Source organism: Populus alba, chromosome 8, assembly GCF_005239225.2.
Source record: "Populus alba chromosome 8, ASM523922v2, whole genome shotgun sequence".
In the NCBI taxonomy this organism is placed as follows: Eukaryota; Viridiplantae; Streptophyta; class Magnoliopsida; order Malpighiales; family Salicaceae; genus Populus; species Populus alba.
This window is the reverse complement of record NC_133291.1, coordinates 2,916,459-2,937,903: the sequence shown is the minus strand read 5'-3', so window position 1 is coordinate 2,937,903 and position 21,445 is coordinate 2,916,459. Positions and strand designations below refer to the sequence as shown.

General features: G+C 32.6%; 3 protein-coding genes and 1 pseudogene across 3 annotated transcripts; 3 read left to right on the top strand and 1 right to left on the bottom strand.

Annotated features, from left to right (window-relative positions):
* Positions 1 to 4,029: 4,029 nt before the first annotated feature.
* On the top strand, positions 4,030 to 5,952 carry LOC118052233 (large ribosomal subunit protein uL29). The gene is made up of 4 exons (XM_035063126.2): positions 4,030 to 4,204; positions 4,300 to 4,435; positions 5,292 to 5,448; positions 5,749 to 5,952. The coding sequence occupies exons 1-4, from the start codon at positions 4,201 to 4,203 to the stop codon at positions 5,821 to 5,823; spliced, it is 372 nt and encodes a 123-aa protein (XP_034919017.1). The 5' UTR covers positions 4,030 to 4,200; the 3' UTR covers positions 5,824 to 5,952.
* Positions 5,953 to 13,858: 7,906 nt separating this feature from the next.
* Positions 13,859 to 15,862, top strand: LOC118052216 (exocyst complex component EXO70H1-like). Its single transcript, XM_035063104.2, has one exon. It carries the CDS (start codon positions 13,937 to 13,939, stop codon positions 15,803 to 15,805), a length of 1,869 nt encoding a protein of 622 aa, XP_034918995.1. The 5' UTR covers positions 13,859 to 13,936; the 3' UTR covers positions 15,806 to 15,862.
* A 418-nt stretch (positions 15,863 to 16,280) lies between these two features.
* LOC118052226 (putative pectate lyase 21) lies at positions 16,281 to 18,063 on the bottom strand. Its single transcript, XM_035063118.2, has 5 exons — positions 17,878 to 18,063; positions 17,408 to 17,759; positions 17,019 to 17,229; positions 16,827 to 16,895; positions 16,281 to 16,628 (listed from the first exon to the last, which is right to left on the bottom strand). The coding sequence occupies exons 1-5, from the start codon at positions 18,002 to 18,004 to the stop codon at positions 16,404 to 16,406; spliced, it is 984 nt and encodes a 327-aa protein (XP_034919009.1). The 5' UTR covers positions 18,005 to 18,063; the 3' UTR covers positions 16,281 to 16,403.
* A 2,041-nt stretch (positions 18,064 to 20,104) lies between these two features.
* LOC118052393 (3-ketoacyl-CoA synthase 19-like) lies at positions 20,105 to 21,184 on the top strand (annotated as a pseudogene).
* The last annotated feature ends 261 nt before the right edge of the window (positions 21,185 to 21,445 follow it).

The following is a 21,445-nucleotide window of genomic DNA, read 5'->3' as shown; positions in this document are numbered from 1 at the left end:
CACATAAAGATTTAATCACCAGTAATTAATTATGGAACAAATTTTTTTCTTGCTTTATGTACTCTTATACTAATCACCACTTCGCGATTAATTAATCTAGGTATCGAGAGCGTATATTTTTTACAATGTGCACAACACATTAGGGTTATAATTTTAAATTAAATTTAAGCAAATTTGAGAGTTAATTCAAAAATTAATTTAGTCGAAAACTTAAATTAATCTATGATTTGATCAGCTAGAATAAATACAGGTTAAAAATCTTTTGATTTTTTTTAAAATAATAAATAATTATAACAATATTATTTTGATTTCTTTCAAAAAATAAAAGGTTAACATTGGTTTGCTTTGTGACTCGGGTCTTTTATTAAATTTACTCTTATTTTAGTTTTTAAAACTATGACTAATGTATATGTCAATAACAACATCTCGTTATGCTTATTATGTTGTATTAATTATTTACTTCTTGTTAAATTCTTAATGTACGATTCAATATTAAGATCAGCGGCAAATGCCAATCATATATCCAACAACAGTGATAATTGCTTGGCGTTTGCCCCTGATCTTGAGTGTAAGTTCGGTCCACTTCAATCAAAAGTATGGTGAAGGCCAAACCATGGCAGATATAGTTATTAAATGACTACAAGGCTTGCACCATAGAGGATTTAGGAGGAACAGATAAATTGTAATCGTTGGATTTTGTGGAATCCAAACACCGTACGACAAACAGAAATATAAATGTTCGGCTCAAAACAATTGAGGTTTCCGTTTGTTTATCCCTTAATGGAGTTAGCCAAAGGACTGCAGATCTATTACTCTCTCAAATATCACTTAAATTACAGACTTGCCCCTCCAAGTCACTGTAAGAATGGCTAATACTGGCCCCTCCATGATTCTAGGTGGCCATAGCAGATCTATAGAGGACATCAAATCACATGTAACTTGTCCAAAACTTTGTTTCCTATGCATTTGGTAGTGATTATATGTCTCTGTGTGTTGCCGTAATACAAGCCCAATACAGAGATTTGCATGTTGTTTTCTGCTTGGACTGAAGGAGGACAACAACCGAAGATAATCCAAGTCTGGATCGGAAGATGTCATCCACGTATTCCGATGGAAAAGCCAAGAGAGAACCGAACAGGGATTGTATCTTCTCACCTCAAAACATCAATCCAACACCAGATAATATTTCCACGCGTTGTGGACCATTTGTCAGCTTCTCTGCAATCAAGTCGTGTTGGGATTATTTGTCAGCTTCTCTGCAATCAAGTCGTTTTGGGGCCTGCAATTATTTTCGATGGCACCAATGAGTGAAGTTCCCTGTTCCTTTTCTTCCTTCGAGGTTTCATTTTTAATGTGACAATTCGTTCTCAATACTACCAAAACAAAACGAAATTTAGTAATTCTCAATTGAGCATAAATTCCTTCTTATCAAATCTGTCGTAATCTTCATTTGCAGATTCATTTTACGTGATTTCCCTCGTCGAGGTTATAAGACACGATCACTTCAATGCAGTAGAAGCAACTAATCAAGATCAAAATAGAATTCCTGTGCAACCAACTAGCTAGCGTCCATGGTCATCAACTCCCAATTTCAATATAGTTTTTTATTTATGGCTAACGTAACCGTTGAATTATTTGAACCCCGTGCTGAGAGAAAACGAAAAGTCAACCATAATTAATTAAGAGGAATACTTATACTAGCCGTAGTCTCTTCAACTAAGGTGCTCGTGTGAGAGAAGAAGAGGAAAGGCATATACTGATATATTTATTTCTTGTCAAGTGATCGAAGAAACAAAAACACATGCTGATCAATTTGTCAAATAAAGACAAATATTGAAATCCCAAATCATTCCACGATACGTGCATAAGATTTTCATAAATTTCTTAGTTGATCAGAAATTAATAGCTCTTGTCCTTGATTTGAAAAATAGGTTCGTTCTCAAACTGCAATACCTAATTTAAAAGAATAATAATACAAGCAGTCTGTATTCTGCATGTGTTTAATTCTTGTCTTTCCAAAAGATCCCGACTCGATTCTAAAGATATCGATCAAAGAAAGAAAAGAACGAAGAGCATGACACCATGAGGAATACAAGCCCTCCATTGTTTTTCTTCAATATCGTTGTCAGTGAAGACTTTCATGGCAACCATGAGGAATACAGATTGTGGTGGTTAGCACTTGCCACCACCAGCTGGCAGTTCCTAACCTAATGAAAAATACTAGAGATCCGATAAGATTTAAGAGGATAGAAAGTATCTTACATATTCTTTCTTTACCGCGACGTCTATGTTATTGAATGGATGTAACTTCGAGGGATTCTCTCTCTCGGATTCTTTTTTCTCGGAGAGTTGAACATTGGCTCGATATTGTCCTCTTGTCGCTCCAAAATCCCTTGTCTTTATTCATTCGCTTCGCACTTGTACATCTCTTAAAAGTCTTCGAGTATAGTTGGTTTAGGTAATAGAGGTAAAAATATCTCATTTATTTTTTCTAGGAATATGAACCAAACAGTAACTTGATGGAAACATGGAGCATTATTTATACTGTTGGATTGTTTAGCTATATAATATGTTTTGCTTTACGATATATATATATATAATAAACTAGTTTATTGATTCAGTTTAGTTATAGGCTGCTGTTTGACTTGACAATTCAACCACTTAAATTTGAATGGGAGCATATCCACTATTTGGGATCAATTCAAATTGGTTAAGTGAATTCATCGAATTTTAATTTAATCTAACTAATATATAAAATATCAGTTTAATAATATAGTTTTCAAGTTTACGTCTTGTCTTCTTTGTGTGTGTATATATTCTAACATGTTTATAAATAATTATTTCTTCTACATATATAAAACTAGTTCATTGGCTGGTGTTTCGTTGCGAGTTAGACTAAATTTTTTTAAAATATAAAAGCAAATATTAAGAACATGAAGAATTTTTTAAAAATAATTGCCAGCAAAAAACTGACTATAATACGTCGACATATATTGCCTCATAAAAAAAACACAACAGCGTATCCAATAACATTACAGGAGGATATGTTTGGCCACCAGAGAGGTCTACACGCGCCACCCAAACACCGCAAATGACAACTACTCGCTGGCAAGTGAACGTGACTTGTCAACGTTTTTTTTGAATAAAATAATTATTTTCTAAAATAGAAACACAAAAACATCTTTCATGAACCTAAAAATCATAAAAAAAAAAATACAGTGAAATACACAAATGCCCTAAACATATGCTTTGATTTTTTGTCTTTTTATAAGAGTATTATAGTATTTCTCTGCTATATTTCAAAGTGCAAAAAAAAAAAAAAACCTTTAGTCAAAAACTCTTTTTTAAAAAAAAAAACTTTAGAGATAAATAAGTATTTAACTATTTGAATATTTTTTTAAAAGACTAAAAAAATCAAGAAATTGTCCAATCCAAGTACAAAATCATATTTTTACTGCAAAAATAAAATAAAAAAATATTAACATAATCCTAAACAATCTTTTAATGATTAATAGATTAATTGTAAAGATCAAAACACCCCAATATCATTACATTTTTTTTTCAACTCAAAGACAACAAATAATTTTACTATAGTAATCATCAACAGTAAACTAATAGTAAAAAACCCAAAAAAAGCTAAGAGTTTTTGTTAATGTTAACGTTCTGGGTTCCTTTCAAGGTATCCCAGAAATAAACAACTCAAATAAACTACACAAATATTCACAGCCCGAGTTCACAATCATATTAAATTAAGGCCTAGTAGTGAAATATTCGTCGACCATGGCAAATTTTTTGCTGTAAGAACTCCGTCAAAGACTTGGAAGATCTGAAGAATTCAGTTTTTCAAAAAATCGGAAGCAAACAAGTGCCCTCATGATTGGATCCAGGGATCGAAATCAAATAATTACGTAGCTGGGCCTACAAATACACATATCAACCGATAGTATAAATATCGCGGCCCAAAAAATCATTTAAGCTAGATCCATGCTGATGAAATCATCTTCGGGCCCAAATCTAACGAAATATTTTCTCAGGAGACTGGGCTAATCTGATAAACTGAAGACTCGAAACCCAGCCCATTATCTCCCGCGCTCGATAAGTTCCTCAAAACCCTACGCTTATTTAGGGTTTCTGTAACCACCGAGAGGTAACACAGACAGCCGCACAGCCGTTGCCGTTGCCAGAGAGGGAGACGAAGCAATGGGTAACAAATCAAGAAAATGTCAAATCATTTGATTTTGATTAGGGTTTTGCTATTGTTTATTTCGACTTATGATATATGATTTTTGTGAATGACAGCAAGAATCAAGGTTCATGAGTTGAGAAACAAATCAAAGGCAGAACTTTTGGCTCAGTTGAAGGATCTCAAAGCGGAGCTTGCTCTCCTTCGCGTTGCTAAGGTCACCGGAGGTGCTCCTAACAAGCTCTCCAAGATGTAAGCACTCACTATCTCTTCACCTCTCTTTTTCTGCCTTTCTGTGTTTTAGTTTTTTCACTTAAATGGATTGATTGATGGATCTAGTTCTGTTTAAGTTTAATGGGTTCTTTTCTTGGTTCTTACTTACGGATTTAGGCAGTGCTGGTTTGTTTTTTTTTTTCATTTTTTGAGCTTCCAAGCTGAATTTGCTATTATTTATTCGCTTAGGATCGACTTTAGGCGATATCAACGTGCTTTATTGATTTTGGCAGCGTCTGGTGTCATTTTGGGCTGCTTTCTGTAACAAAATGAAAAATGAAAATAATTCGTTTTCAAAAAATGGTTAAGTGATTTCAAGTATCTAGCCTGCTATTTTTTGGTGGGATGATGGTTTTTCTTTAGAAATTCAATATACAAGCCAAACGTGAACCATCTTTTTTCTTGTTCCCGTGGAAAGAAAAAAATTTGAATGCCTAGTTGCATGATTGTTAAAATCCGGGTTTGTGTAACCTTTTTTGACAATTAAGGTTTTAGTTTTATGAGCTATCAAGTAATGCTTCTTAATAACCAGTAAACTGACTGAAGTTAATAGTCCTTGTTTTAGATATTGAATTCGCTAGCAAATATGTACGGTGCTAAGTCATCTTTTTAGAACAGGAAACTTGACAAGTTTCTACCTCTTTGAAGTGATAAATGAGTTTTTCTACTTTGGAAGTGAAAAATGCCTACGTCTTATATAGGGTATGCACAACTACTTCATGTTTTCTATTTATCTGTAGTTGGTGTGCCTCATTGATATTGTTTTTTTCATTGTTCAAATTGATATTTATGTGTTTTCTTTCTTGTTTGTGTTGGGTCTTGACGTGGGGTGCAGCAAGGTTGTGAGGTTGTCCATTGCACAGGTGTTGACTGTGATTTCACAGAAGCAGAAGGCTATATTGAGGGATGCATACAAGAACAAGAAGTTTTTGCCCCTTGATCTGCGTCCCAAGAAGACCAGGGCCATCCGCAGGAGACTTACTAAGCATCAGGTATCACTTCACCTTTGTTGAACTATTGTTTTATACATGAAACATGAAAGTGTTGAGAAGGTGATACATTACAGATGCATGCTGGTAAGGACTTACAACCAAGTTGTATAGCACTGGCGTATTAATTAGTAACTCAGGTTTAAAATTGTTAGTGACATGTTTGATTTGAAATGAGCCTTTAAAGGATCTTAGTCTTTGTACATATCTCATTTTCAATGCGTAAGAAACAAAATACCGAGCCATTTTAATGTATATATTTATGCCTTCTTTTATGACGTCTTGATATGCCTGTTTATGCAGCTATCATTGAAGACTGAGCGCGAAAAGAATAGAGAGATGTACTTCCCAATGAGAAAGTATGCTATTAAGGTGTAGGGTGCATCCATAGCATAGGCTATTTTGATTTCTTTCTTGAACCTATTTCGTTGACAAGTTTTGATTTTGATGGTATTTGTGAACTGGAGTTGCTCTTTTTTTCAATCCATGCTTTTATACTTTTGGGGAGGGTGTATCTCACTCTAAACAAGAAGCTAGATTTATATTGGAATGGCAGCCGAAGAGTATTTCTGTTCATTTGTTTGTGAAATCGCATGCGCAGCCTGTTTTTAGCGCGGTGGTCGCCTGAGCACTTACAGTTGCAGTAATAAATAATACCTAGGGGTGTCCTTATAATAGACACTTGATCAAACTAATTATGCGAGAAATATTGCCATAAACATATAAAAAATAGACACTTCAAATATAAAAAATAGTAAAAAGAAAAAAAGAAAACTACTTTTAAGTAAACTCACATTAAAATATAAAAATATCATAAATTTCAAGAGGAACAACCAAAAAAATCAATATTTAGTGAAGAAAAGTTGCAAGCAAATCTAACAGGTCGATAATAATTGCAAAGAATGAAAATATTTAACATAAAAATCTACAGTTGTAAATATTATGTTTCAATTATTCTTCAATCTTCATTTCCACTCTCGAGATCTAGCAACCATCAGCCCCTTCCCAAACTCCCCGGCGCCGTACGCTCTCCACTTTTGAAAGAAAATAGGTTGGCTGCTCTAACCAGGTGAACTACGGTATGAATGGCGGGGAGGAAATGAGGGAGATAGTGGTGTGGGTTTACAGGTTTTCTTGGCAGGAGGACGATGAAGAGGGGAATTAATTCTCTGGGTGATGAAGTTGGCTACGGGTATGGTTGATAATTGCGATGGAAAGAAAGCAAGAAAGGAAGTGCTTCGTTTTATTTTTATTTTTATTTAATTTTAGTTTGATTATTTTTTAAAATAAAAACTGAATGAAATGAAAATAATCACCCTATAAAATAAGATTCAAGGTAATCCAAAAAAAAAATAATATGAAAAGATTGGTAATGACGATCATTATTATGAGTATCAACTTTAAATTTTAGTGTTATTTTAATTTACTAAACCCAAAAAAAAGAAAGCAAAATTTTAATTATTAAAAAAATGTGTTCGTTTTTAATTTAATGTTTAATTATTAAAATAGATGAAAATACTATGAACAAAAAAATAAAGCATTAAATTAAATTCTAACAAAGATAAAAAAGAAAAGAAATGAACAAATTAATTATTGAAAGATTATGTTTTATGTGATCAATACAATAAAATCTTACTAAGTTCTTAATGAATATTATTAAATTTTAGAAATATTATTATTTATATATTTTTTAAAAGTGTGATTTTTTTTAAAGTGATGAAAAAAAAAAAACTAATCACATTCGTAACAACTAGTGATTGACTGGTAACCTTGAGGGATATAGCTTAACTGGTCATACTCTAAATTTGCTTTCTAGATGTCACTAGTTCAAGTCTCACAAATCTCAAGGTTAATGAAGACTTACATGGTTATTAATTTCAAAACTCGTGGGATTAGTTAAGATGCGTTTAAGTTGACCTGGACATCCATGTTAATAATAATAAAAAAAAATTATTATCTAGTTAGCAGTATTAATTATAACAATATCATTTTATGTAAATAGAAAAATGCACAATAATAATCTTAAACCGAATGGATATTCTTCTTTCCCCTCGAATCAATCCCTTGAAACATTGAATTAAAAACGATAGTTTCGGTTAATAATATTGATTTTAGTATTCATGTCATTATTCGAAATCTTGTACGCATGTGATATATGGTCCTGCATGTATATACACGAGTCCTATCAAGATAGGCGATAGATCATCTAATCTGCTATTTATCAGCACATTTTTCAGTTTACACTGAAAAATTGTGATTTTTTTATTAGAAGAAGATGACTTTTTTACTCGTATTTTAGATGACACAAAAAATTTATAAAGTCCAAAACTGGGGGAATGCTCCTTGTGGTCAGACATTCCTGCGGTCATGAGGAAGAGCCTCCACCTTTCATTTTATTCTCATTTCAACTCTCTCGATTCTCAAGCTTTGGCGTTGCTTGTGACTAGCGCCTGTCTTCTTTATATATATATATCTTCTGTGTATTTATCAAGCAATATCTATATTATTTATGTGCAGGAATCCTTATCTAAGGTCGTTAACCTCCTATAGAATGCCATTCATTTGCCTCCAAAAAAAGGGTCATCATGTGTGCTTGGCTTGATATTTGAGATCTCAGAAAGTCAATGATGTCCATAATTTCTAGGTGGAATAAGGGTTTAAACCCCATAAAACAGATGAAAGCTTCCCCAGTTGAATCAAAACTAGATAAATTCTCATGGTTGCTGAAGAGTTGAGGTTGCCCATCAAAGTTAAAACGAATTGATGTCAGACGTCCCAGTCTTCACGCAATTCACAAGGAAAAAACTCGCCATAGAAGAATCTGCCAAGCAGCTAAAAACAGAGCACCAGACTTAACTCACAGCCACTAAAGATATATATTTAATTTTGAGAATTTAAAACGATTAAGAAAGCTTGCATCTTGCTATGTATTTGAATGGCAGCTATGTCCCTTCTCCCAAGTCTCGGTCTCTTTTTGCTTGTCACAAACCACCAGGTGCATTGTTTTTTTTTTTTTTTTTGAGTAGTTTGGTCAAAATAATTTTTGACAGTAGTTTATCATATTCATGAGTGCTTATCAAGCATACAGTCTTCTTAGAGAGTATAAACTATCGAATCCTTGTTTTGCATGCTTGCAGTCATTTTCCCAGGAAACTTCAAGACGTTCGAATAAATCCCATGAAGTTAAAGTGAAAAACAATGCCTCTTCACCTCCACATTTGGAGATCGAATGTTTTTTTAAACTTGAGGACCTAAGAACCTTGACCGATTACTTGAGCCCCGAGGACGTTCAGGGCTTAGATTTATAGCTCCATTTGATTTTCTAAGTAGCTAGGTTGATAATCAGGAAGATGTGAATGCTACCATATATCAGAAACATGTGAATAAAAATTAGATAACACTCTGCTGAAAATGATATTTTTAAAGGAAAAGACTTTGAAAATGGCAAGAATCGAGCATTAGAGAATCAGTCTAACCCACTATATATATATATATATAGCCTATATGCGCGGGTATATAAAAATATAAAAAAATATATTTAAAAATTTTGTTTTTTTAGGCTGTTTCCAGCTTCAACAGTCAATTAAAAAAAACCTTTTTGTTTTAAAAAATATTAGTCTTAATCCATATCTTCAAAAAAATTTTAAAAAAAATCACCTAAACTGAATAACATTCAAGTTTGAAATCCTTTTGCAATAAATATTTCGTCCGAAAAACAACAAATGGTAGGTTGCAGGCGCAGCCCGACTCCGATGCAAAAAAAAAAAAAAAAAAAAAAAAAAAGGAGAAAAAGAAAAAAAATGTCCACAAGAAATTCTCCTATGATAACTATATAACATTGCAGCTAGCCATAGTCACAGCGTCGTTCAAACATATTTTCCCCTGGAGATATCAATCGCAGAGTTCTAAAATGGAGAGTGGGGAGCCAAAGAGTCTCGGCAGATTTCTTGCCCGTCTAGCATGCACTTCACAATGTCATTCGACAATAAAAAAACAAAGAAATTCTGAATAAAGTGTGTTGCTCAAGTAATATTTAAGGTGATAGCCATTTTTCTTCTCCTGTTTAGTTTTTTTTTCTTTCTTTTCAGTAAAGAATCGGGAAGAACTAAAAAGAATTAAAACAAATAATAAATGCTCAACTTTACAACTATTTTTCATATAAAAAAATCAAAACTATAGTTCATAATAATCATCTTAATATCTTATATTTATAATAATTTAACTATAAAATATTAATTTGAATTTCATTCAAATTAAGAATTATCATAAATAAGCTATACTTGTTAACTAAAAAGGAAAACTTTTTATGTTAGATTTATAATAAAAATAAACAAATATTATGACACTAACAAATATAAAAAAGTAAAAATAGAAATTAATGTTTTGTTAAAAGCGTGCATATAAAATAAAAATATCTTATTAGTTATCATTTTAGTTTATTTAAAAAAAAAAAAAACAATGGAAGAATTCTAAAGAGAAATTGTAAAGTGTGTTTTCAGAACTCGGTATAAACTTAAAAGGCTAGAAAACTCATTTTTCAATTATTCGAAAGACAAATTTTATATTTGAACAAGAAATTTCAATTTTCTGAATTAATTTTTTTTCAAAAAAACAGAGTCTGTTTTTAAATAGTCTCTCGATATTTCAAGAAACTCATCATGAACTCATTAATGCCTAAACAATATATAATAGTTTTCTAAACAATTACGGTATGGTAGTAGGCTAGTAGCCACCTGTCTGGTTCTAAGACTGGGTAAGCACGATATATATATATATATATACTAGACACTTGACCCGAGCGATGCCGCGGGTCATTTTTTTGCATAAAAAATATTAAAACAAATAAAAATTTAAAAATCTTGGGTTTTTCTGTAAAGTTATACCCAAAAAACTTGGGTTTGACTGCAACGCCTGATCTAAGAATAATATTTATAATATTAATAATAAAAATAAACTTGCATGACCCAAGTTTAAGTTAGCCTGGCTGCAACACTGGACCCAAGAATATTGGATGTGGGTCTAAATATAAGGTCGTGTCATAAAAGTGTGATAATTAAATAGACTGATTAAAAAAACAACAAAAAGGAAAAAACTAAAGAAGAAAAAGAAAAAAAATTGAATTAATTGGGTTAACCCTTTAAATCAGGTTATCCCGTAAAACCTGAGATTCACATCATGAAAGTTTGATAACTAAATAGAAAAACAAATGACGGGTTTACCCAGAATTAACTGGGTTAACCCATCAAACTAAGTTAACCCGTCAAGCCCAGGACACGTGTCATGAAAGTATGAAAGTCAGATAATTAAATAGAAAGAAAATTAACTTTAACAAACTAAACTAAATGAAAAAAATAATTTGTCAAATCAGACTAACCCATCAAACCCGAGATCCGTATCATGAAAATCTGATAACTAAAAAAAAATTAACATTAACAAACTAAATCAAACAAAAAAAAATCATTAACAAAAATTAAAAAGAAAAAAAAAATAGTTATATAATATAATATAATATAATACAATACAATATAATAATATTTATATTTATAATTATAATATAATAATATTTATAATTATAATTATAATATAATAATTATAATAATATAATATATTCATAAGTAAATATATTAGTAATAGGCGTGACATGCCCGTGCGATGCCGTGGGCTTGTGGCATGCTTGTGCATTATTATGGATTTGTGAAAAAAATCATATAAAAAAAATGTTACCATCCACAATATTTTAAAGGAAAAAACTACAAAACTATATTCTCAACCAGCTCAATATTAAAAAAAAAATCGATAAAAACAATTATAAAAAAAAACACAAAAAAATGAAAAAAATAAGATGACAATTTTGGAAGAAAAAAAAAGCAAAAAAAAATAATAATAAAAAAATGGAAAAAAAAAACATGTGGGGAAAGTTAAAGCTAAATTTTCAACCAGCTAAATATTAAAATCATTTAAGAAAACACAATAGCAATCTATAGTGTTTTGTGAGGAAATATACAACTATAATTCTCAATCAGCTCAATATTAAAAAAAATAATCAATAAAGATAATTTTGACAAATATAAAAAAAAACGAAAGGAAAAAAAAACATACATGGAAACACTATAACATTCTAAAGTGTTTCATGAGAAAATCTACAGTTGTAATTTTTAACCAGCTCAATATAAAAAACAATAAAAACGACAAAGACCATTTAAAAAAAAAAACAAAAAAAAAGCATATGGAAAAACACTGTAGCAATCAACGATGTTTTAAGGAAAAAAAGCTAAATTGTTAGCCGGTTCAGTATAAAAAAAATAAATTTGACAAAAACATATTTTGAAAAAAAAATTGATAAAAAAAACATGTGGGAAAACACTGTAGTAATCTACAGTGTTTTAAATAACTACAAAGCTAAATTCTCAATCAGCTTAATATAAAAAAAATCGACGAAGATAATTCTAAAAAAAAAAAATTATTTAATAAAAAACCATGTAGAGAAACACTGCAATAATCTAGTGTTTTAAAGAAAAAAAAATTAAAAAAACTAAATTATCAATCAACTCAATAGTAAAAAAATAAAATCAACAAAAATAATTATGAAAAAAAAATATAAAGAAGAAAGACAATTTTGGGAAAAATTTAAAAAAACAAAAAAAAAACGTGGGGCAAGCTAAAGGTAAAGCTAAATTCTCAACCAATTCAATATTGAAAAAATAAATTCGACAACGATAATTAAAAAAAAAAAACATGTGGGAAAAACACTGCAGACAAACAAAAACCATATAGGGGAAACACTATAGCAATCCATAGTGTTTTTTTTATTATTATTTTTAAAAAGCTACAAAGTTAAGTTTTCAACCAGCTCAATATAAAAAAAAAACTGACAAAGACTATTTGTTTAAAAAAAAAATTCAATTTTGGGTAAAAAAATGAAAAAAAAAACATGTAAAAAAAAAAAACAAAAGCGAGAGAAAAAAACACGCGGGGAAAGCTACAGTGTTTTAAAGAAAAAACTAAAATTTCAACCAGCTCAATAGCAAAAAAAATAAAATCAACAAAAATAATTCTAAAAAAAAAAAAATATGTAAAAATGACAATTTTAGAAAAAAAAAAGAAATAAAAAAAAAAACATGTGGGGAAAGCTAAAGCTATATTATCAACCAGCTCAATATTGAAAAAATAAATTCGATAAAGATAATTTTTTAAAAAATTATGTGGGGAAACACTGCAGCAAAACAAAAACCATGCAAGGGAAACACTGTAGCAATCCATATTGTTTTTTTTTAAAAAAAAAAAACTACAATGCTAAATTCTCAACCAACTTAATATAAAAAAAATAAAATCTACAAAGATAATTTTTGAAAAAGAAAAGAATAAATAAATCATAAAAAGAAAAAAAAAATAATGTATGAAAATATTATAGCAATCCACAATGTTTAAAAGAAAAAAGCTACATAGTTAAATTTTCAACCAGCTCAGTATTTAAAAAAAAATTAGTAAAGATAATTTTGAAAAAAAATTAAAAAAAAAAAAAAAGAAGTCAATTTTGAGTAAAAAAAAAAAAAAAGAAAAAAAACATGTAAAAAAAATGAAGAAGAAACAAAAGTGGGAAAAAACAAAAGCTCCAGAAAAAAAAACAAAAGAAAAAAAAAAGGGAAAAAAAAGGCTACAGGAAAAAAAAACAAAAGCAGAAAAAAAAAAACGAAATAAAAAATTGCTACAGAAGAGAAAAAAAATTATAATATAATAATATAATTATATATAATAATAATAATTATATATAATAATAATAATAATTATTATTATTATTATATATTCAGTATAATTAAAAGGCGTGGGGAAGCTACAGTGATTTCCCCACGCCTTTTAGAGTTCTTTAATATATATATTCAAATTATCATCAATTAATGAAGAACAAGTCACATTACTGGACTTCAATGATGAAAGATTTCATTTCTCTATGACGGTATCAATTTTATTTAAATGAGATAAATCCTTGATCCTTGATAAAGGGGGAGATAAAACCCGAAAAAAATGGAAACGAAAACAAAAATAAATAAATCTAGAATAGATTTGAATTTATTAAAGTAAACGAGAGAGAGAGAGAGAGAGAGAGAGAGAGAGAGTTGACAGTTGAAAGGGTTGTAGCTGGTGAAAGAATCATACGAAAAATACAATATGCTTGAAGAGCTTGTTTGTTTTTTATGAAAAAAGTTAAATTTTTTATTATATTTTTATATACATTTTCCGACTAAAAAACATTTTTAAAAATAATAATTCCCTCTCAAACTAGCTTTAAATATCGTTGCTATCCAACTAGAGTCAGTCAATGGTTTCTGGTCTAACGGTGCAAGAAAACAACCTTCCTCAATTGGAAACTTAGCAGCTCCTCTTCCCTATATAACCCCCTCCCATAACGAACACCCAATAACTGTAAGCTTCCTCCTCGAGTTGAATTACAAACTCTCCTTCCTCACTTTTGAGCTCAGATTTTCAGGGCTCAATGGTTCGGTCAGAGACTCCGAAGAGCGTTGCAGCAACAAGAGGGATGTTAGCCCACTTTTTTTCATGCTCTAAAACACGCTCGTTTTCCTCTTCATTTTCAACCCTTTCCACTCCTTCCTCCTCTTCCCACAAGCTCTCCAAATCCGTGACGGAGGAAACTATAGAAAATGCTGAATTCATCATCACCAAATGGGACCCGAACTCTCCATCTATCACCAGAGTCACCTCCCTCTTCCATGGTAACAGAGATGAAGCCGAAGATTTTCTCTCGAGTGTCAGGGACTTGCGTCGAGCAATGCACACATTAGTCTCTGAGCATTCGACCTCTGACATGCTTGTGCTTTCTCAGAAACTCATGGAAATGGCCATGGCAAGACTCCAAAAAGAATTCTATCAGATATTGGCTGCAACACGCGATCAACTGGATCCAGAGTCTATTTCAGTTCGATCCCCGGACGGCTCCATCGAAGATGAGAATGAGCTTGGATCGGAAGAAGAGTTCAAAACAGCCGGTGAGTCCACTAATGTGGTGAGAGTCATGGCAGTTGCCATGTCGGATCTCAAATCTATAGCTGATTGTATGATAAGTTCTGGCTACAGCATTGAGTGTGTCAACATATACAAACTTGTCAGAAAATCAGTAGTAGATGAAGGATTGTATCTGCTAGGAATCGAAAAATTCAGGTCTTCTCAGATTCACAAAATGAATGGGGAAGCTCTCGAGCATATGATAAAGAACTGGATGAATGCAGTAAAGATTGCTGTAAAAATACTCTTCAGTGGAGAAAAAGCTCTCTGTGATCATGTGTTCTCGGCATCTCAAACAATCAAGGAATCATGCTTTTCTGAGATAACCAAAGGAGCAATAAATCTATTCACATTTCCCGTGCTTGTAGCTAAGTGCAAGAAATTGCCAGAGAGGATTTTTCCACTAATGGAACTCTACGAAGCACTCTCTGATCTCCAGCCAGAGGTAGAGTTGATTTTCAACTCTGAATCAACCTCAGATATTAAACTGCAAGTTGTTTCATCACTACATGGACTTGGCCGGTCAATCCGTGCCATTCTTTCTGAATTTGTATCAACAATTCAAAACGACTCGTCAAAAACTCTAATCGTGGGTGGTGGGATTCACCCACTGACCCAAAAGGTTACGAGTTACATATCTTCACTTGCAGATCACAGCGGGGTTCTCTCTGACATTTTTTCCGATTCTCCACCACCAAGGAATACAGCTTTGCCTGAAGCTTACTTCGAGAGTCCAACCTCTGATTCCGGTTTAACACCAGCAGTTTCAGTGCACCTAGCTTGGCTCATATTAATCCTTCTATGCAAGCTTGATAGGAAAGCAAAAGTGTACAAAGATATGTCCTTGTCATACCTATTCCTAGCAAACAATGTTCAGAATGTCCTCGACAAGGTCTGTACGACTCGCCTTAACGTGCTTCTCGGTGAAGATTGGGTGTTCAAGCATGCCAAGAAGGTTATACAATATGCTTCCACCTATGTAACAATGGCATGGGGTAAGGTATTCTCATCTCTACCAGACATAAATTCTCCACCACTATCACCTGAAGAAGCAAAGGAATGCTTTCAGAGGTTTAACGCAGCTTTTGAAGAAGCATACAAGAAACAGGTATCATGGGTTGTGCCAGATAGGAAGTTGAGGGATGAATTGAAGGTGTCAATTGCGAAGGAACTTATACCAGCATACAGAGAGTTTTATGACACGCACAGGATGATGTTGAGGGAGAATAATTTTGAGATGTTTGTAAGGTTCACGCCTGACGATCTTGGGAATTACATCTCACGTTTGTTTCATGGAACTGCCCTTTCAGGCAGTTCCACACCTCCTACTCCGCGATAATGTAAATCCAAGTGAAATCATATAATAAATACATTTCAAAAACACCATTATAGAATCTATTAACTTCCTTTCCAATCATGTCTTTTTGTGAATTTCGTACGGTAGAATAGGCAGGCAGCCAATGCCGCAGAAAATTAACTATAATCCCTTTGAATTTCTTCTCCTACTCTGCACAGATGTTGATTTTATTTGCAGTTTGTAAACAGGTATATCAGAATGATTATTTTTAGCTGACAAAATATGGCTAAATATCCAAATAGGTGAAGCACATATACAGATTTCAACTGAAAATCTTTAAATATGAATGAAGGGTATAGATCAAGTTGAAAGTCAACGAACCTGTGAAGATATTAGCTACAATATCAGTCAACCAGGGGGAAAAAATGCAAAAGCCAAAGCCAACCTGGGTAAGTTTGAGGATGTCTAAGTTGACTGACCACGTTTTAGAACAAGATTTTAAAGTTTGATATATATCTAAGATCAAGGAATTTGTAACCCAGCATTACCCTTTTTACTTGACACATCAGTATATGTTTTTGTTGGTCGAAATCACAAACAGATATAAAGCTCGAAAATACATATGGAACTACGCAACTATCTACATCCCTGCTGGTCGAGGAATAGATTGCCAACCAGTGCAGATTTGGAGGACATCTTTCAGAGAATCCAAGGGGGACTCCAGGGTCCAAGTTGGATAATATTCACCTGGATGGAACACACAGTGTTCTCCAACACCTTGTAATAAGCATGATTGAGCTCCATTCAGCAATGCATCTCCTTCAGATCTTATTAAACCAGAACTAGCCCCTTGTCTGTCTGCTGCCTGTGAATCATTACACACAAATGAAAGAAAAACAATCCAGAATGAGGAACCCGATGTAATATGCAAAGAAACCTATTTGACATAGAATAGATTTCATTCGGCAGATCATGATCTGCAATATTCTAGACGAAAGCATTCAGGTTACTCGCCTAAAAATGAAAGGCCTGAGGTATAATAAGTAAAAGAGCATCACATTACCTTTTCTGTGTAAAATTCAAAAGTCTTTTTCTTCTGTCCTGCTTCATATATATTGCATTGAGAATATATCTGATGAAACGCAATAGAATGAGACTACAATTTCGAAGCTGCAAATCGTTGGTCTAACCTTTATATGAAAACACACACACACACATGCTTAATCACAACATAGCACCGTTCTCCTTTCCCTACCTGGGCTTCTACACTTGCACAAACAGCATAAATTCCCCAATTCCTTGTATAATTGTTGTACAAATGAACTTTCCCGAATCTAAGACGCGGATGTCTTTGCCTTGTTCCATTAAAAAAACAATGATGAATTGTCACTCTTATGCATCTATCACCAACATGAGATGCATCTGCTCCAATCAGCATTGTCTTGTCATGTTGTGCAAAATAACACCTAGTACAACATAAACAAAAAAAGGAAAAAACCCTTTATAGTCCAACATCAACAAACAAGGATTAAGTAACCTTTCAAAAAAGAAAATGCCTCGTCAATCTTCTTCTTCTAAAAACACAAGAAGTCGAAAGGAATAAAAAAAATAAGAATCCTGCATTAAAGAAATGGGAAAACTTACCTAGAAACAGTGATATCAGTGCTTTGTCTGGTAATATCAATAAGACCATCATCATAATCACGAAGACTACATCTATCAATCCAAATATGTCTAGAATTAGGCTTTATTTGGATGCCATCAATATCATGTCCTGTACCACCTTCAAATTCAAGGTTACAGACAATTATGTGTTCGCATTCTTTCAATCTTAATCCTTTTCCGGCAATCTTAATTCTTTGACCTCTGCCATCTATTGTTTTATAAGATGACACGCTTAATTGTGACACAAGATTAATTGTACCAGAAACCTCGAAAACAATCCACAATGGTTCTTGTCTCCTGCAACCCTCACGTAGTGATCCTGGCCCATCATCTAAAAAACAACAGAAACATATATAATTCGGTTATTTTAAGGATGTTAATGAAGGATTAATTAATCTTTGATCAAGGAAACGATTGATTGGAAAAGAAAGTTTGAGAGGAGAAAAGACCAGCCAAGGTGGTGACAGAGTAGAGAGGACCGTGGAGGCCACCGACGGAGAACCGGCCAAACCCTTCTGCTCGACCGGCCATGGCTCTCAAGCTGGAATCCACGTCAGCGTAAGGCAGCGTGGCCATTTGCTTTTTCTGCTTTGTTCGTTGCTTATGGAATTGACTATTGAGAGCTTTGTTTTCGTTTATTAGTCGGCAGGAAATATTCAAAGCTGAACAGTTTATTAAATCAAAAAAATTTTAAAAAAATAAAAATATATATTATTTTAATATGTTTTTAAATAAAAAAAATAATTTAAAAAATAAATAATACTAAAAAAAAACTCAATTAAGGTCATGTTTGTTTCCCGGAAAGTAGTTTTCGAGAAACTATTTTCCAAACTTTTCTATATTTGTTTGTCATAAAAATTGATCAATGGAAAACATTTTCCGATCAACAAAAAATACTTTACAGTCAATTTTAATCAAAGAAAAATTTGGCTTGGTTTTCAGGAAAGTGTTTTTCATTTAGTTGTGTTTGTTTTTCAGAAAATAATTTTTGAGAAATCACTTTCCAAACTTTCTTGTGTTTGTTTGCCATTATAAAAGTTAGTCAATGGAAAACACTTTCCAGTAAAAGAAAGAACTTGGCTTGGTTTTTCAGGAAAGTGTTTTCCTAAAAAATTTAAGAGGAAAACACTTTCCGGAAGTTGTGAAAAATTTAGAAATGTCATTATTTGCTGATTATATCAAATTTGATCCTCAAACTTTTGATTTCTATATATATATTTTGTTTTTGAATATTTATTTTTCAATTTCATCTCTTAAAATTTTATTTTTATATTAACTTTGTCCTTATTTTTATAATTATTATTTGCTTTTTCCTTATCATTTTTTTATTGAAATTTTTTATCTATCAAATTTGGTCCTCATTATTTTTATTGTTACTTATTTTATTTGAAATAATTTATGAAATGTTGATTATTACTATTTTAATTTCTTCATCTTTCATTTTTTTTTAATTTTTTAGATTTGATTTCTATTATTTTGATTATTATTTATTTTATTTGAGATAATTTATGAAATTATTTTTTTTTTCATATTCATTCTCATTTAACTTTTTAATTTGTAAGATTTGTTCCTTATTATTTTAATAAACTTGAGAAAAATAAAATATTAATAAGTTATTTTCCAGTTCATTTTCCATGACATAACCAAACACTAGAAAGTGTTTTCAAACTTATTTTTTATTACACTACCAAACATCGAAAAATACTTTTTTAGAATTCACTTTTTCCAGAATTCATTTCCTCAAAAAGAAACTATTTTCTAACAAAAATTACTTTTTAGAGGTCAAGTTTAATATTTTGACACGTCATGGATTGCTTTATGTGCCCTTTTCTTTATTTCTTTTCCTCTTTGTCCCCCCCGGCCCGAGACCCAAAATTGGGCGGGGGTGAAGTGTCAAACCCAAGATCTCGGGCCTGCCATCACCATTCACCCAGCAGAGGGCAGCAAGCTGTTAATGAGACTTCTGCGACCCGATTAGGCCAGGTTTGACCCGCGAATCGTGAAAAATAAGGATGTAATATACAATAAAGGAAGCCCAAAGGTGACTAGCTAGACAGGCTCGCGTTGCTTATCTGCTGGTGAGCGGGGCTGCAATTTTCTAGCCCTCCCCCTCCTGGCACGAGCTTTGTACATGTTAAGTGCTGGCAGGCTGTGGCTGTGCAGCAATACTTAAGCAACCAAGTTGTAATTGGCAGTTTTCTGTAATTATTAATTTTAATAATTTGGGATTTGCTGATCAAGACAGAACAAGAACAATGCTATAAGAAATCGCCTACTTCGTGCGTATAAAACCATTCTTATTCATTTTGCTCTTCCGAATTAGAAATCTGTGTGCATGTGAAATCGTAGATGATGGTTTCAGCTTGTAAATGTCAATTATCCGGTCCATTTGTTTAGTACTTTGCTTTAGGCCTGCCCCCAAACAATGGCTCTGGCGTGCATATCTACAACTTCAATTTACTGTCTGTAACAATTCGTGGAGGTTCTTGAGAGATTTTTCTTTCAACAATCCCAAGTTTTGACTGATCCAGCAGTACTGAAAGCGGATAGACATGTGGGGTTGCACAGAACTCACGTGACCTACAAATAGCTCTATAAAAAGACAGAAGTCCTATAGCTCTGATGCATACACGCTCAACATTTAAAACTGATTTCTTCCTCCCAATGGAGCCGATCATGATGATATTTTGCCTTCTCTTCTTCATTATTTTCTGCCTTCGTAAGTTGGTTTTTCAGAAGAGAGAAGCCTGCTGCTATATGATGGCTTATGAATGCTACGAAGCTCCAGAGGATAGGAAGCTTGACACAGACACTTGTGCAAGAATTGTCCTTGGAAATAAGAACCTGGGGCTACAAGAACACAAATTTCTCTTAAAAACTATTGTTAGCTCGGGCATTGGTGAAGAAACGTATGGCCCTAGAAACGTTATCTCAGGCCAAGAGGATTCTCCGACCCTGAAAGACTCCATTTCGGAATTGGATGATCTCATCTTTGACACGCTCGACAAGCTCTTTGCCAAAACAGGAATTTCTCCATCGGAAATTGACATTCTTGTTGTCAATGTTTCTTTGTTCTCTCCTGCACCTTCTCTGACAGCTCGAGTAGTTAATCGTTACAAGATGAGATCAAACGTTAAACCTTTCAACCTCTCCGGAATGGGCTGCAGTGCAAGCATTGTAGCCATTGATCTGGTGCAACACTTGTTCAAGTCATACAAGAATGCCTTCGCTATTGTTGTGAGTACAGAATCATTAGGTTCAAATTGGTACCAAGACAGAAAAATCCATGATGCTCTCAAACTGCCTCTTCCGTTCAGGAGGTTGCTCAATGCTCTTCACAAACAACAGTGCTTTAAAACATCAAGCTATCTTCAGATTGAAGCATGTCGTGCGTACGCATCTTGGCTCAAACGACGAGGCCTACGGATATGCTGCATACAGGTAGCAGATGACCTTGGCTACAAAGGTTTTCTCCTTGCTAAAAGCCTTAAAATATCTGCTGCTAAGGTTCTTCGTGTCTTGTTACCTAAAATATTACCACTAAGTGAACAATTTCGCTATGTTTATGTATCTCGTCAACAGAACAAAACCAAAAGGAACAGTTTTCAAGAAATGGGAGCAGGCTTGAATCTGAAGACTGGAGTGGACCATTTATGTGTACATCCAGGTGGAAGGGCAATTATTGACGAGGCTGGGAAAGGTTTAAACCTCACTAATTTTTTTTTTATCAAATTAAATGGAAATAATGAGATTTAAAACCATGAATATTTAATTATAAAAAATTTGATATCATGTTATATCATATTAAAAATCAATTCAACTCAAACACTTAAATTATTAAATAAAATTTAATATATAATTTATATTATTCTCTAATATAAATCACTCATGTAGCCATGTATTAATGCACGAGATTTTCACCGACTTCCACTTGTATTGTCAACTGAGAAATAATTGATCTCTGTTGCACAACAAAACTTTGGCTTGCTCTTTTCCTTCAGTACTTGTTGTTCACAT